The sequence below is a fragment of the Streptopelia decaocto genome (assembly GCF_964273445.1).
Source record: "Streptopelia decaocto genome assembly, chromosome: 4".
NCBI lineage: Eukaryota > Metazoa > Chordata > Aves > Columbiformes > Columbidae > Streptopelia > Streptopelia decaocto.
Window position 1 is genome coordinate 49,878,184 of NC_138658.1, and position 16,714 is coordinate 49,894,897.

A 16,714-nucleotide genomic window follows, 5' to 3' on the forward strand; every position below is an offset into this window, starting at 1 on the left:
AACCTGAGCACTGAGAAAACACTTGCCATTAAGTACTATAAACTGTGGGGATAAAATATTAAGCATACTGAAAAATTTGTGTTACAGTCTCATAGCTACTATACTAGTGAGTGCTCAGTGTTCTACATCATACCAGACAAGTGGAGTTTACTGTGTAAAGCTGGTCTCTCCTTTGTTATTTGTTACCGTAGTGGAATGTGTGAAAATATCAATAAAATTGCACACTAATATAAGGAAAATATTGCTTGAGGGAAAAGCACTTACTACCTTTCTGAATACAGATGACATTTCATTATATTGACAGATTCAGAATGCTCCATACAACCCTCGGTGACAAAAACACAGCACTCTGTGGGAAAACCTGCAAGAATCACCAAAAACAAGACAGAAAGTTTTCTCCTTTCTAGATTCAGCAGCACTTCGATATATAAGAACTGGAAATATAAAATGATAAAGAAAGGTATGCAATACTCCTGGGTTTTCCTGATCTGGAAAACCTGGTTAAAGGGAACAGAGAATTCTAATTAGGAGCGTAAGGGCTGGAAAATGGGGTCTGTGCAAGCTGACGCTCCAGCCTCAGAACAGGCTGTGTGTGTGTGAACAGTACAAGCCCTCAACTTAGTTAGAGCCCTTACACTGGGTTTGCTGAGGCCCCATTCACTGTATGCAACCACGTGCTGGAGCAGGGTCCACCTATTTTGGGTATGGTATACACACTAGAAAAATTCAAGTTGAAGGCATTGCTTTCCAGACATGGCATCATCTTGAAACAGTCATGGTAGGTTTTGACCAAACAGCACACAGTGCATGCGGACTGTTTGGTTAAAAAGCTATAGTGAATTTTCTTAATTTAAAAAAAAATGTTTTTTATACATTTAGCTTGTCAAAGTTACTCTGTGTTTATTAAAATAGGCATTGGCCTTTCACTTATGACAGTCTAGGTTGTTGGTAACACAAACACCGACACGTATGTCTGGGATGAAAATAAGAGGCAAGTCTTCAGTGAATATAGTGAATTAGGGGATCATGGAATTATTTTGGTTGCTTGACCCTTCTGAGGAAAATTGTGCAATTTATTAATTATATTCAATAAAGAACACAGATCAAATGAAGACAGGAGGTGAGACAGTACATCCTGCTAACTATGGAAAGAGAAACCTAGTGACTTGCAGACTGGCAAGACAAATGTCTTGGGAAGATTTGTTTTGTTGTAGACTGCACAATTGAGAATGATGTTAGACATTAAAAATTCCTCTGAAAGATTCTTCATAAAGTTATATTGAAAATCAGCCAAGTGCCACTGCAATATTTACTAAACCAATTAAACCATTGTTCAAGATGCAAGGAAATTTATGCATGTTTATATCCTATATAAATATTTATACAAGCATTATGTAAGTATAGAGACCTGTTCACTGCCACATTTCTCTGATCTTGCTCTTGGATAATTACAGGCTGAAATGACGAGGGAGTGTCAGTAGCTTGTTCAGTCCACAGTTCTCCATGGTCAAGAAATGAAACTGGGTAATTCCTTCAAAAAATTTTTCAGATTGAGGTATGAGAAATAAAGGTGAATGAGGGTTTGAATAAAAAAACACAGTTAGGACATGAGGTGAACTCAAAGGGAAATGGAAGCAGTTCTGCTGCAGAATTGCTTGGTTAACCTCCAAAATATACAGACATATATATTTATGCTATTTCTGTGCAGACAGGGTCTGGGGGAGGGTTCAGATTATCATTTGGATTTTTACTTATATACATATATATATATATATATACACATACACACCAATAGCCCCACAGAGAGTATTAAATGTGCATGCTTATTCTGATGTATAGGATCAGGCCTTTCGTGATTTTTGAGGAGTAATTGTCTCATCTGACTTTAACCACCCCACTGAGATGCCAGCATTGATTGCCTTTCTTCTTACATAGCAGTGGAGAGGCTTTAGCACCTCTAGAAGTGAATTAGTGGGTGGTGAAGCTGGTATCACTGCCTTTGGGTGCCCGTGCACTGTAAGGGAAGCCAGAGCAAGCAGATAATCAAATTATGCATTTGGGTTAAAGGTCTGGATTTAGATGGAGCGAATCCATCCTTCAGGCTAGAGAAAAGGGAACAAATTACAAAATGGGCAAACAGTTCAGAAAATAGAGGAGTATGGGGAAAATAAAGCACATTCCATTCCTGAGATGTTGAAGTTGTGTGCAAAACCGAAGTAAATCTGTATTAGTGCAGTAACTGCTATCACAAGAGTGTAAACTAGATGAGTACTTGGATATTAGGTTGATGAAGGCTGTATAGTTGTCTAGATAGATTTTTATTGCCTGTTGACTCTGTGTAAAACCACAAAGTCAAAGTCTATGATACTGGTAGGTGCTTTTCACAGATGTGGAGGAAGATGGCTTCCTTCTCTAGTGAGCACATGATCAAAGAAGTGATAAAGGGTTGCACCATGCTGTTTCTTATACTTTTTCTCTGTTCTTTCTTTCCCCTTTGTCTCTCCCAAGAGGTTTCGGTACCTTGCTAGTTTGTTACCTGCTAATTCTGTAGTAGAAAATATTTATTCTGCTTCACATACTGCTCTGTTAATTTTCATTTAACACTTTACCGCTATGCAGTAACAATGACTGTACTTTCATTTCTAAAATAGGTTATTGAAAAAATATTAGCACTTAATTTATTGACTTACAGGATTTTCATGTAAGTGCTGGGTTGGACCCACGCACACACACAAAAAAAAAAAACTCAAAAGGTTTATTTACATGTAGGGAATTCAAAATATTTGAAGTCTGATATACCTGTGCTAGAAAACTCACTGGTGCTTTTGCTTCAATTTTGCTCACTGTTGAATGTGGATTAAAATTTTGAATTGACCTAGAAGGAAAGCAAGTATTAGGGATATGCTGTGAAAGCAAACATGCCAGCTGAAAAGTAGGGTTTGGAAGAGGATACTCTTCTCCAGTGCATTATAAATACAGAAAGGACCCCTGCCCACAATTAGTTCCTTTTCCTCACATCCAGGCTGCCCGGCCCAGCAGAGATCTTTCCCTCCAGGCACCTGGAGTGTCCTGTGGGTTTAATACAGACACGTCACAGTAAGGACCAGTTATTCCTAATTCCTAGAGTTCAAGCCGGGATGAAAAGAGGGGGGTCTGGAAGGGAAACTGCTGTTTGTTTTGGGTTGCCTGAGAAATCTTGCCTTTCTGCCAGCTGAGGGTAAAAGAATGCTTCCTTGGATGTCACAAGCCAAGCACTCAGTCCTCAGCTATGGCACGAAAAATAGAGGAAAACAGGGCAGCTTGGGATGCTACAAGTGAGACGGTGTGCAGCCCACCACAGTGGGGATGGAGGTTTGTGGAGTGTCCATGCACATCTTCTCTAGGGCCAGCAAGGAACCATGGCCTGGCTTAGAGGGGTCTCTGGTGACTAAAAATGTATTTTGTTCCCTAAAAATATTAGCATGTGTAACTGTTGTGTTTGTTTGTTTTCTTCAGTACGTTTCATCTGTCTGGATTAAATCAATGGCTTAGAGCTGTGTTTTGTGGGTGGGGCAAAAAAAAAAAAAAAAAAAAAAAAAAGGATGTTTGAATGCATTAATTAAAAAAAGATCCCTTCGAGTCCACTCAGCAAACATATATATCCTTTCCTCCCCACTTAATGTAAGTCATATCCATGCCTAAAACCTAGTTTGGTTGACTGGCAGAAACTTGCAGTTGTGTGGTGCATGTGTTAAGAAAGCAAAGCTGTGATGCCAAATAAATACCTTACAATGTGCATTTCCAGGTTTTCCCAGGTTGTATCACCTGATTCCAGATGGGGAAATTACCTGCATTAAGATCAGCCGTACAAATGCCCATGAAAACCTGGCAATTAGGATTGTGGGAGGCAGTGAGACTCCTTTGGTCCACATTATTATACAGCATATTTATCGAGATGGGCTAATTGCCAGAGATGGAAGATTGCTGCCTGGAGACATAATACTGAAGGTACAGTAATGTCAAGGTACAAGATAAAAGTATCCTAACAAAGAATAAGATGGCGTAAGTCAGTCACAAGATGAGATTTGAAATGTTGCTTGTTTGTGTGGGCAGAATAATGCATGAAGAAAGATGTTCAGTTCCTCTGCATGCTGCAATGATTTCATTCATTTCAATGGGTATTGAGGCTTACAGATTTGTTTATTTTTCCTGTTCTCTACCAAGACTCTCTGATTTCTACCATCTACAAACATGGTAGATCCAAAATGCAATGTTACACAATATACTGTGGGAATTTCTGACCCAGCGGTGCCAAAACTTTTTGTGTTGTTTCTACTGAACTGTGGGCTTAAATCTCAGTTAGTGAAGTTTCCATTGCCTTACATTCCTCTTACACCAGGTGATAAGGGTCTGATAAGGGTTAAATTCTTTCTACATCTAGGTCCCATGTGTGAGGTGTTCAGCACTATACAGCATATGAGGTGCTGCCTGTTCTGATTTTGGGAATGTTGCTCCACCAGCAGCCACAGGGGATATCGCTAAAAATAAATTTACGCAGCCTTCAGGTGTTAACTGTTGGCTGCTGCTTCTGCTCCTGTTTCTATAGAAATGTATAAAAGATCAACTAGAATTGGGATGGATGGTTAAAGATCATGTATCTTGTGAGCAGTGGCTTCAGCAATAGCTTCTGAATGGCAACTGCACTCTCAGCTACCCCAGTGACTAGGAGATCTGCAAGGATGCTAAATTATGTTAATACTTCAGTCCTTAGAAGGAAAGTGCAGTAACAGAAAATGCTAGTTCCTTTTCTTGCTTCAATACTTTGATGGTGTATAGTTGGAGTGCACAGGTATATTTACATTGCATGCCAAAGGTACAACTGAGCTCACCCACGTGCTCACCCAAAGCAGCTTTAATCAGCTAATTCAAATATTGGTGACAGCATGGTTAGGGATGGCAAAGAGCTCCGTAGGTTTTCCAAATTACAGGTAAACTTTTGAGCAGAGTGCTTTGTTCATTGTGAACCGTGCTGCCATGGACAGATTGGTGCTGGTACTCAGACTGACCATTGTGGCATTGCCTGGGATAAGGCTACACGAGCTGGCCGGACTGCAAGGCAGGTATGTATGGCCCATGTGTCTGGGCTTGTGTATCTCAGAGTCATCTTCTAGGTGGGCCTCTGCATGTCCATCTTGCTGCCTTCTCTAGCATGCCTCGCTGGTAGTGTTAGTGAGTAGTTCTCCCAGCCTTACTGATTTCTACTAAATATTCCATGCGAGTAATTAGAAAGGATACTGTCCTTTGAAGTTCAGAACACCTGTAAGCCATCATGCTTTCCAAGCTTTTGCTGACCTTTCTTGTAGCTGAGGATGCTTAAGGCATGTCAAGTTTGTGACATGCCTTCTGCTTCATATCTGATGGACCGCTGGCCAAAGAGATTTTGCAGGATCACGATGTGGGGATATTTTGCTCCGATACTGTTTAAATGTGCCTCTGGATTGTGGTTCCAGGTGGCAGTTGGATGACTGTCACCCAGTCATGCATTTTGGGGAAGCTTTTGATCCTGGTGCCAGCAGAGAGCAGCAAAGTTAATGGCACCACTGAGCCAAAACTGTGCCTGCAGGGAATATCCAAGCTGCAGTGGGAAGATGTGATTGCAGCATGGACGGGCCCAGCTCAGCACTTCTTGGCCATACCTGACTGCCTGGGCATTTACCAAGGATTCATGACTATTTCAGCATCATGCTGGTACAGCTCTCACCATTCGTGGTACCCAAGCTGGCAACTCAAAATTACTTGAGCTGTGCCTCCAGGGATGCAGTCTCCCTGTGAGGCCACAGCAGGAACATCTCTGTCATTCCTACACAGGTATTATGCAAAATCAAACACCAGTCAAATGTTTTTCTCCATGTTGGGAAATATTTCTGTTGCGGTTTGGAGATATTTCTTAATATTTAAGTGGTCCAACCCGTGAAATGTAAAACTACATGGAAATAACTTGTCTCGTTCAAGTTTTCCAGTGAGCAAAGAATTACAACCTTGCAACTGGTTTTCATTTAGCAGTGATAAAGTGCAATATCTAGTCACTCTTACACATGTAGACATGACAGGATTGACTGGAAGCTCTTTTTTTCTCCTTCTTTTCCCCAGCCAAATCAAAGAAGTGGCAGTTCTTCAGTTTTACTGCCATCTGAGCTAAATCTTACCTAGAAAACACTGAGAAACATAAAAAAGCCAGTTGTCTAGTGTGGTATATCAGCATAGTTGCTAGTAAATATCCAGGACATTCGAACTTCTACTTGAGGCTCTTTTCTTCATTTTAATTAGAGATTCATCAGTGGGAAACATTTATTTTTACTGTACCTAAAACAACTGGGAGCTAATGAAGACAACAAATGGCAGAAAAGTGGTGGGAGTGAAAGTAAAGGCTGGCAAGGTGATTTGAAATCAGAAGCTAGAAGAATAAAACTAAGATATATGAAAGGATGTTGGAGCCTGGGGAAGAGCTGTAATAAAGCTAAAAAATAACATGTATGTCTGGGGAGTATCAGGGAGAAAGCAGAAAAAAAAGAGGCAGAAAGTGTCTGTACAGCGTGTCCTTTCCTCAGGGGGAAGGCTGTTCTGAACCACAAACTTGGCCTCCTGCGTGACACAGTTTGAAATAGCACACGTCACTTCGTATGAAGACATCTGTGTAAACATATCTGCCCTCTCCAGTGCCAATTCAGATCAAGCAGTCTTTCTGCTGCTGATTTACACTCCTCTTTTCCAGGTAAATGGCATGGACATCAAAAATGTGCCTCACAACTATGCCCTGTCAATCCTGAAGCAACCCTGCCACGTGCTTCGACTGACAGTGCTCCGAGAGCAGAGGTACCGATGCCGAAACAGTGGACTTTTCCTTGATTCTCTCTGCAACAGGGATGACAGTTTCCATGTTGTGCTAAACAAAAGCAGTCCGGACGAGCATTTGGGAATAAAGCTGGTCCGCAAGGCTGATGAACCAGGGGTATTTATTTTCAATTTGCTGGAAGGCGGCGTGGCTGCCCGTGATGGACAGCTTCAGGAGAACGACCGGGTGTTGGCCATCAATGGGCATGACCATCGGTACAGCAGTCCAGAGAGCGCAGCCCAGCTGATACAGGTTTGTCGCCCCCACTTTGACCCTGGGTTCTGGACTTTGCAAAAGCCAAGAAGCGCATTTTTACCATCCACTGCAAAGCAGGGGCCAAAATTAAGGAGTGTGTAGTTTGGGGAGGGAAGGAGATGTGTCAAGCTCAGATGGGACTTTACACCTCTAAAAGCAACCTTGTTTCACTGTGGGTACAAGCATGAATATGGGCATGGACCACCTCCCAGTGATGCCTGTGCAATCCGCTCACTCAGGGGGCTTTGTAACATACAGGTCAATGTAAACCTCCGCATACTCTCTGCATCAGCAAAGTGTGGTGACCTCTGCCAAAGGTCAGGCCAACCTGTGCCATGGGAACACTGGGTGCAGTGCTCCCTGGTGCAGACCCAGAGCAAACTGGAGCTGCCTGAGGCAACCAACAGTATGTGTCAGAATGAATGTCATCCTCCCAGACTCGGTGATTTCCCATGGGGGTGTTTTCTGACCGAAGGTACTCCATACCATGTAGATATTTCTTACCTAAATCCAGCATATGGAAACCCAGATGTTTTGGAGAAAATTGATCTGTATCTGTAGATTTTATAAACCTCTATTTAGACTCATATGCAGAACTAAAGGTGTGCTTCTGCAATGAACTAAACAGTCTTACCACAAAACGGTCAGAAAAAAAATCCCGTGCCTTTCTCAGCTACAAAATCAGTCAACTTCTGCCTAATTTCCCCTCCACAACCATTTTCATGTGTTTTCCCTCTTTACAGCCTACGTTTTTGGAAAACTTCAGCATACAATGCAAACCCAAGAATCTTATCTTGCTTTTGTCTCATATTCATAGCAATCATTATACTTGTGCAATTTTACATTTCATTTGGAGGCATGCAGAGTGTTCACATATTGAAGAATTTCATGAGTCTCGATAACAAGATGTCAAAGCAGGCTGGCTGCTTTCCCTTTCTGACAGGTACAATCAGGGTAATATGAGTCAGATTGACAGCAGCATTCAAATTAATGCTTTTTTATGGGAAGGATTCCTGCTTTAGCATAGGTGCACAGTTCGCTGTAGCCAACTTCTATTGGGAAGTTCATAGCCTAGGTAAAGAAAACGGCACCTCCTCACATAATGCCAGTTGTTGAAATTCTGGATCGCTTTGTGTAGCTCACTAACTGGGAGCAGAAAGTGGCAGTGGAAGCAGTTTAAATTCTCTGAGGGGAACAAAGCCTGGAATGAAAACCTTTTAAAAAAAAACCTAACAAACTGTATTCTCAAAACAGTTTTTATGGCTACAAAACAAGGCAACAGTGCTTCATAAGCAAAAAACACATGCAGCCTGGAGATAAAATGGAAAAAATGACTAATGAGACAGTTCACACACAAGTGTTTAAAAACACAACTAAAGCTCTTATTAGGTTCCAAAGAGTGGGTGTTATTTATAATAATGCTTGAAATGCACACCAGTGCCTGGGAATTTAAACAACATGCCCATCAAAGGGGAGACTCAGGTTTCCAAAAAGCCAGGATTACATTGCATTGATGTGAGCTCTATGAATCACATTTGTCTCATGCAAAATTCCCAGAACCTGTGTCTTTTTTGTCATGTTTTTTCATCAATTATCATTTGCTTTTCCTGTTTCCATGTCATGCCAGAGAAAAAACATTATACTGAAGCCACAAGTGTTTTGCATTTTCTTCCTACACAAAGGGGTGTTTCACTCTGCTTTCTCATCAGTGTCCTGCCTGTCAGGACCTCAGCGTGTAACTCACACTACATTGAGGTCTTAAAATTAGCAGTGGTGGAAGTTTCAAATACACCGTCAGTTTCTTTAAAAGCAGAAATAAGATTCACTAATATCATAAAAGGTGGCGGTGGCTTGTTAGGCCAAGCACAGCTGGGAGAATGTTAGATTTCTGCGGAATCTGATTGGTTTTGACTTCTAAATAATGAATAATTGAGACAAATTTGATTCTTCAGGCCTTCTTCAGCATATGTGAACCAGTTGTTAATCAGTGGATTAGGTGTCTGGCTGTTTATAAGCTCAGTCACAAGAACTGAAATGAAGTAAACGCTCAAGCGCTAATTAGGAACGTGTACACATCATAACACTTGGGAGTCTGCTGCTTCCCATTTGTCGTGTCATCTTTAGTGATGGCCTTGTGTCAGATGTGGCACTTTTAAGCTAAATAACGTGACATTCCACATCTGTTTTCCATGGGAGTGACAAGAAAAGGAACAAGGTAACAGATCAGTGGGCGCTCATGTGAGCCCATCAAGCCGAGCTGCACGGGTTGAGCCAGACTTTACTGCCACCAGATGTTCACCTTCCTCTCTCCATCTTCCCCCCATCACAGTTCAGAGCATCTGCAATGGGCTCATGACCCCTCTCTGTCACGACAACCGCCATCAGCAGAAGACAGGTCCTGTGGCCACTGCAGGCAAACCATCTCCCTGCTCCATCATCCCTGCGAGGGATGGGGCAGCTTCTGCCCAGAGCAGAAGATGCAATTGCCACTGTGTCTCTGCTTCCCTGTCTGATTGGCTTTGGCAGTAACAAATTTTAATTCTAGTAGATTGTTTCAGCTATTGCTTGCATTCAGTCTCAAAGCTAACTTAATTTCTTTAATTCTTGCTTCAGTGTAAAAAAACAGAGAAGAATTTGTGGGATAAGAGGTGGGGAGGGAGGGATCAGAATGAAGTTGTCAGTAATATTCTGATTAGGAGAAATGCTAATGTGTTTTGATATGGAAGTACTTAAATACAAAAGCTGGCCTTGTTGTTTGGATAACTTTTTAAAACACTCTGGACTTCTGAGAAATTACTCAACTGACCTGGAGACAAATGTGACATTGCAGTAGAGACTCTAGTTGAACTTTTGTTAGTGGTTCTACAAGAATTAATCACATTTACAACCTTCCTCTAAATAACTAACTTTGAGACTAACCATGTGGCAGCAGAGGAGTTTTAAACAGAAGTTACATAAGTTGAAGCTGTTTGTTTTAGAGAAAACTGGATTTTTGTGGGGCCATATGCCCTTAGGAGGTTTAGTGTTGCATTGTTCAGTTCCATGTCAATCATGTTGCAAACTAGTGTCCAGGGTGGTTTCATTTGTCCCGAGATACAGCATTCTGCTTTTGGGTACCAGATGAATCCAGAAACTAATATTGCATAATAACAGACATGGTAAAAATACCTAGGAAGATATTTTGAAATATGTATGTATGTACCAAATGTTATATTATATGAAGTTGTGGTGATTTCAGCTACCATCCCTCCATTCAGTTATCATCCCTCCAAGTATTGGGAAAGCAGCAAAGCAGTGCACATTTTTTACTGAGATACCACCTTCCTTGCAAATAGCACAGCCTGAACATGCAGATTTCAGGCTTACAGTGGAGGTTTAGGAGAGGTAGGTTGTTTGTTTTGGTTTGTTTTAGTTTTTTAATGATAGTGACATTTTTCAAAAGCATTTTTTAACTCTCAACTAATACTATTGAATCCAGCTCCAGAAAAGACAAAACTAAGATAAAAACAAAAATCCCAGGGGCCTCCTCTGGCTTCTGTTAGTTGTCTGTGGGAGATTTGATTTCAATAGTGCAGCTGGATTTGGGTTTTTTTTCCAGCTGATTGTTCCATACCAGCTATCCCTGATCTTCTCTCTGGCCAGCAGGGCACATCAGTGCACCAGCAAGCCAGCCTGGAGGTCTGATGTCCCCAAGGCTGTGGTACCAACAAGCATCGCTACTGCAGCCCTAGGGGGACCAGATACCCAGACGTGCTTGTGGGGGCTCCACATGAGATCCTGAGCAGTTCCTCAGTGATAACCTGTGAGCAAACAGGCACGAGTACCTCTGGAGACTGGCCCTTGAAAACCCCTCCTGCCTGTCATCATACCAGGGTCTTTAGCCTGGACAGAAGGAGATTTGAGGATTATTTTTTTTATCATCTTCTGAGTATGCTTCTATAGCATTGTGAGGTTTTCTACACTTCAGATTATTTCTTTGTCTTTACATCAGACACCTATGATGTACCCAGCTAAGCCCCATCACCACTGCTGTCCCGAACAGATTTCTATGAGTCTCACTGAGGAAAGAATGAAGCCATCTGCTTCTAGGGAAACAGTGCTGATTCAATAAGACAGAAAAATTTCACCTCTACACAGAATTAGTAACACTGATATCAGGCACACATAGAACACATTATAAATAATGAGCAAACAAAATCAGTGGAAGTTTTGCAGCATCTCTCAGGCACATACGTCTCGCAACTGTGCTGTGGAAAAAAAAAAAAAAAGGCTCAGAAGCAATTTGAGCTTATTTTGGGTTGTTTTTGCAGTTCCTGTTCCTAGTGTGAGAGTTTGTGCTAGTTTCACATCCTGAACTCCATTACTCCATGTGCTTTCTTCAAGCTGCCTTACATTTGTCATGCCCGTTGCATGCAGGTGGACTCAGTTACATCGTTTAATGCCCATTTTCACCAGCCAAGGCTTGAGCACATCCCTCCTTACAGGGTTAATTGCACCGTGTTCTGAGTTCCCATCTGGCAGCAGCAGCAGCTCTGGTTGTCTGTCCGTCTCTTGTGGCAGGCACATTGTGCTGCTGTATGCAGGTGTGTGCAATAGCTGGTAAGTACTTGTGGTGGTGGGATTGCTGCTTCTAGACAAATTTGGGGCAGATATTTTTCTTCCAAATTAACACCAGTTTTTCAAGAAAAGTAATAAGTAGGTGGCAGTAAACTTTCACAGACTTTATTGATCTGAAGGAATTTCATGAATTCTCTGGAGCTGAAGTGCAGGGATTTATTGTGCTGGGGTGGTGGGATTCACATTCTGTCTCCTCCCACAGGCCAGTGAGAAGCAGGTTCACTTCATCGTGTTGCGGCAGAACAGGCAGCAGACCCCCGACATCTTACAGGAGACAGGCTGGAGTTATGGTGGCAGCAACCCCCAGCCCTGTCATGTTGAGAGGAAGAACCCCAGCAAGGTGAGGACACAAGCGCTTGCATGGTTTCTCTGCTGTCCGTGGGACTGGGGACTAGGAGGACAGACAGCATTTTAAGGTGTTCTCTCTGGTTTCTGACAGCAGAAGAAACGTCTTGTTTTGCAATGAAAATGTAAAAGATGTGTCCCTCATTATTTATACACTGTTTCTCTCCTGCCTCTGGAGTGGGGAGAGAAGGTGAAGGGCAGTGGTGGGACAGGGGCTGATGTGCACACAGCATCCTGGCCATAGGCACAGACCTGGCCAGCAGTGTGAGCCAGCACGCAGCAATGAGCTCCAACAAAAATAAGAGGCTTATCTGAAGGTTCTCCATCTGGAGCAAAGTCTTCAGGCAAAAAGCATTCATATGCTGGGCTGAGATTCCCATAAGCTCCTTGAAAACTATGGTATTTATTAATCTGTTGCTCATTTCTTAAGATACCCATGCTCTGACCTAGCTGGCAGTCTGGTGGCAGGCAGTGGCTGTGGTCCCCACAGCTGCCGTGAGTATGTGGTCTTTCTGTGGAGCTTTGGACCTGAAACATGTTGGTTCTTCTCTGACAAACACTGGACTTGCAGGGGATGGGGACTGTGAGGGCCAACAATGCTGGACACAGCCAGACCTGTCCAGAGCCACTCAGCATAGAGCAGCTGTCTCCCCAGATATGGCTCTGTCCCTCCAGCTGCTCCTCTGTACCTGGTTACATCGTGTATTTATTGCATTTAGACTTGCAATATGTCCTCTGCATAAGACAGAGAGGCTTTCATGGTCAGATAGTATATGAGATTTTAAAGCAGAAATCAACTCAGCAAGAGCTTTGAAAATACGTTTTCTGAGTTTACTCAATGTAATTCTTTGCACTATAGACAGAACAAGGTGTGTCCTTGCAGGAGTTGAATTTATTTCAGTAAATCTAGAGTCACGTGGCTGGTTAATTTATATTAATCACTCTGTCACCACTTATGCAATCCTTTGTGAGCTGGTCCCCTAGCCACTAGCACCAGGGCTACATCAGGGAGCTGGATGGGCATGGTTGGTTTAAATCCATCCTGCCTGATGGGCAGCCAGATGGATCCTGAAAGGGACCTTTGGACTGAACCAGCTGTTAGATCGGACACACAGCTGTCAGCCAGGAGACAAGCCTAGCTCTGCATCTTACAAGTGCTTAAAGATACCAATTTTTTGCAGGTTTTTTTAACTACATCTGTCTAATGTTTTTTGTATAAAAAATATGCTAGTGTCTCTTTCTCTATTTTTAGTTTTCGTTTTCCATGAATCTCAATCACAACCCTTGTTAGGTAAGGCTGGTTCAGCCAGAGTTAAACTAGAGAGCAGAATCATTGCTCAGTAGCTACTACCCAGTAGCAAATCGTGCCCAACTAATCACACATCTGCAAAGCATTACTTCCTAATGAAGTAATGATTTCCTTAGGGAGATATGTATAGGACAGCAATCAGCTTATGTTGCTACTGTATGTTTTCTGGTGATGGTCTGAGCACCTGCTAGCTCTACTATATTAATCTGATTAATTGATATCACATGGGATTATTTGGGAACATGTCTTCCATACTCTGCCCTGGATCCCCATTTAGGCGTTAGTTTGGAATTCTTGGTAAATCACATGTTATTTTGGGTACCTGTGAGATTGAAGGACCAATGTGGACATTGCAACTGTCCTTCAAAGACTGCTTTTTGTTGGATAGACCATAGCTTTTAGGAGGATTTCCAGTTTGCCATGAAGAGAAGTAAATTCCAAGCTGTTCGTAACTTCCTTTAGCTTTGTGTGTGTGCAGTGGAGGGTTTTTATCAGAGAAAATACACTGGCAATAGATCAGTAGATCAGTACAGCTGGCAGACACGATAAGCTTCAGACACTGTAGGCTCTTGGTCCAATACAATCAGTACTGGAGGTTTATTTGCCATTTTATAGGGTATGAGTGTGTCAGTTTGAATTTTTCTTGGTTTTTTTGCTGAAGGTGTAACTGAACATCATTTGCAATTCAACATCTTTAAATTCTGGGCTTTGGCAGAGTTAAAATGTTATTTGTTTTTAAATAGACATTAGTGCAGGAGTAATGCTTGCAAGCCTAGGGCCTGTGCAGAGTCCTAAAGTGTGCTCCTGCTCAAAACCGAGGCAATGCTCCTTGGCTGCACTTTACTGTCAAGGGATTTTCCTGTGTGTGTGTGGTTTAATGAGTCTGCTACCTGCTGCCATCGGTGGGATTGCTTTCCTACATGTGGTTGATAGAGAGATCGCTAACTGACTTGAGTTCCGGTGAATTTTAAGGTTTTCATTTCCACCCTGAGCTTACTGTAGGAGCTGATACTAGCAGGTCAGGAATGCTCTCTTTGAGGCGAGCAGCTCTCACTGTAGAGCACGTGTGTAAACGCGGGCTGAAATCTGCTCTCAAGCCTTGACTGTATTCAGCTCCAAGAATAAACTCCAGCTTGCAGCAGCCGTCGTGCTCGTATAACAGCTCAGGAACCACTTTTGGCCAAGCTGTTGCCGTCATGACAGCCTGCCTCCATCTGGAAAGCCCAAGGAGGCAACTCTCTTTCAGGCCAATGCCAATGGCAACCAGCCATGCAGCCAACAAGGTGCTGGAGAAAGAGGACAGTCTGTAGTGACCATGTCCTTCTCTGGCAGCAGTGACCTCGGGTGTGTGGTGTGCCAGGAGGCTGGTCTTGCACAGGCTCTCACCAAGCTGTTTTCCTGTGGATGGAGATAGAAGAAGCACAGCCCAAACTGTTCTGGCTGCTGCCTGGATGCAGAAAAGAGAAGATGTCAGAAATAACTTTCTTCTGCAGCCGAGGTTGCTAAGCCGGGCTGTAACGCATAAACAGACCAGACTTGACTTCTTTGAAGTCAGTGAGAGCTTTCTCATTAACTAAATAGCACTTGTTTTTAATTGTAACTGTTTTCTTACTCATTTCTAACAAATTATCTAGTACTTAAAACAAATCTGTTGCCCTGTTGCTTGGGCAGGCAACGTTCTCTGCCCATACAAGCAGGTTAGCCTTCAGGTGACACACATTTTCCAAGCAGACCCAGCTACATCCTCTGCTTCCAAGACACGTGTCATGGCTTTGAAGTTGTGCTAATCTGCTGTAAATATTTATTTTACAGTAAAAATACAAAAAAAGAAAAATAAAAAAGCGGAGGAGATGAAGTGTTATGTTTTTCTTCTCCTGACCTCCAAGGTCACTTCAAAATGACAGAGAAAGACAACTGTTTAGAAGAGAATGCATTGAAATGCAATCACTGATAAACATTGCCTTTTAACTCATTTACTCATTATCAGTTGTACCTCCAAGGAAGCTCTACGTGTGTTTACTAAGAAAGGCTTTGCTTTCCTTTCATCACTGCCTTAGTCTCAGCTGAGTCCCTCAATTCCCTTCTGTCTGCAGTCATGTAAAAAATTACATGTGGAAGAGCAGATTCAAAGGAAAACTGGTCCTACGTGGCTGAGCATACAAGTACCAGTATTTTTGTGATTCTTCATTGAAATGCAACATGACAATTTGTTACCAAGCACTGCCTTGAAATCTGCTTGTCTCTGCACTGGTTCCTCAAAAATAGGTTTATCAACTAATGCTTTTGGCACCTGAGACATGACGGACACTGAACAACTAACAGAATTGCTCCAAACACTTGGAGCTGCAAGCCTAATTCCAATTTCATATTTTGCTACAAAATTTCAGACTGCATTTTTGTGATCATTAGTAGTGTCCCTATCCCACATGCTTCAGGAAGTGACCTTTTCTTCATGGGAAACCACTCCTTTCCAAGGGAAAAAAGACAAAACCATTTTTTACAAATAAGGTAAAACATGGATGAAACATTAAGTTTGCTTTGCATAAAGATAGAACTACTATGTTTAAAACATTTGCACCTAAAAGACAAAGGTGAAAGGTTAAAATTATCTGGACTAGAACATGCATTTTTTTTTTAAAGGGAGTGTTATAAAACCTTCTGAAATTTTAAGGTTCATTTGCAAACGATAAGCCCATTCACTCTTACACAGTGGCTGTGTTTTGCATGGGTCATATGTGATATGTCCAAATAACTGTATCAATTTTGTTTTTTTGGGCTGGTGACTAAGAGAAGACCTTTTCTACTGAGCTCTTTGTCTTTTTGTTCCTGGAGCTCTGTGACAGTCACTGTACTTCTGCTCAACCATCTTGAGATCCTTTACTAAGCTGCTAAAAGGTTGTAGGTGTTGTTTTCGACATTGTATCCCAGAAATTCTGGTGCAGAGTTAGTACCACCAAAGACGCCTTTAAAAAAAACAAAAAAACCAACAACAACAGCAACAAAATACAAACACACCTTTCCCCCCCAACCCCAATATACCCTGCCCTGCCTGTAAAACAAAACCAAAACCAGCAGCAAAAAAATATAAAACCCCAAAACTGAAATTGTTCCTGTGCTATGCCTAGACAGGCCATCCACCTTCCTCTCTTCACACTACATAGTTCCCACCGAGAGGCTGTTCCTTCTTTCCTTCTGCTTCCACAAAAACCTCTTGCTGCTGTCTCCCTTCATCCATTGTCGTCACTGTGAGAGCAGCCGTAGACTCACCTGCTCCATGTTCTGTGCTGCTGGCCCAGGAATTGAGGTGGAATGTCTTT

General features: G+C 42.2%; 1 protein-coding gene across 1 annotated transcript in view; it reads left to right on the forward strand.

Annotated features, from left to right (window-relative positions):
• Window positions 1-16,714, forward strand: part of LNX1 (ligand of numb-protein X 1) — a gene marked incomplete at its 5' end in the record, with an annotated part of 69,937 nt that overhangs the window by 40,775 nt on the left and 12,448 nt on the right. Inside the window, 4 exons of the mRNA XM_082050251.1 lie at window positions 305-460; window positions 3,785-3,987; window positions 6,752-7,123; window positions 11,946-12,083. Coding sequence (XP_081906377.1) covers window positions 305-460; window positions 3,785-3,987; window positions 6,752-7,123; window positions 11,946-12,083 — 869 coding nt within the window. The remainder of the gene's footprint in view (window positions 1-304; window positions 461-3,784; window positions 3,988-6,751; window positions 7,124-11,945; window positions 12,084-16,714) is intronic.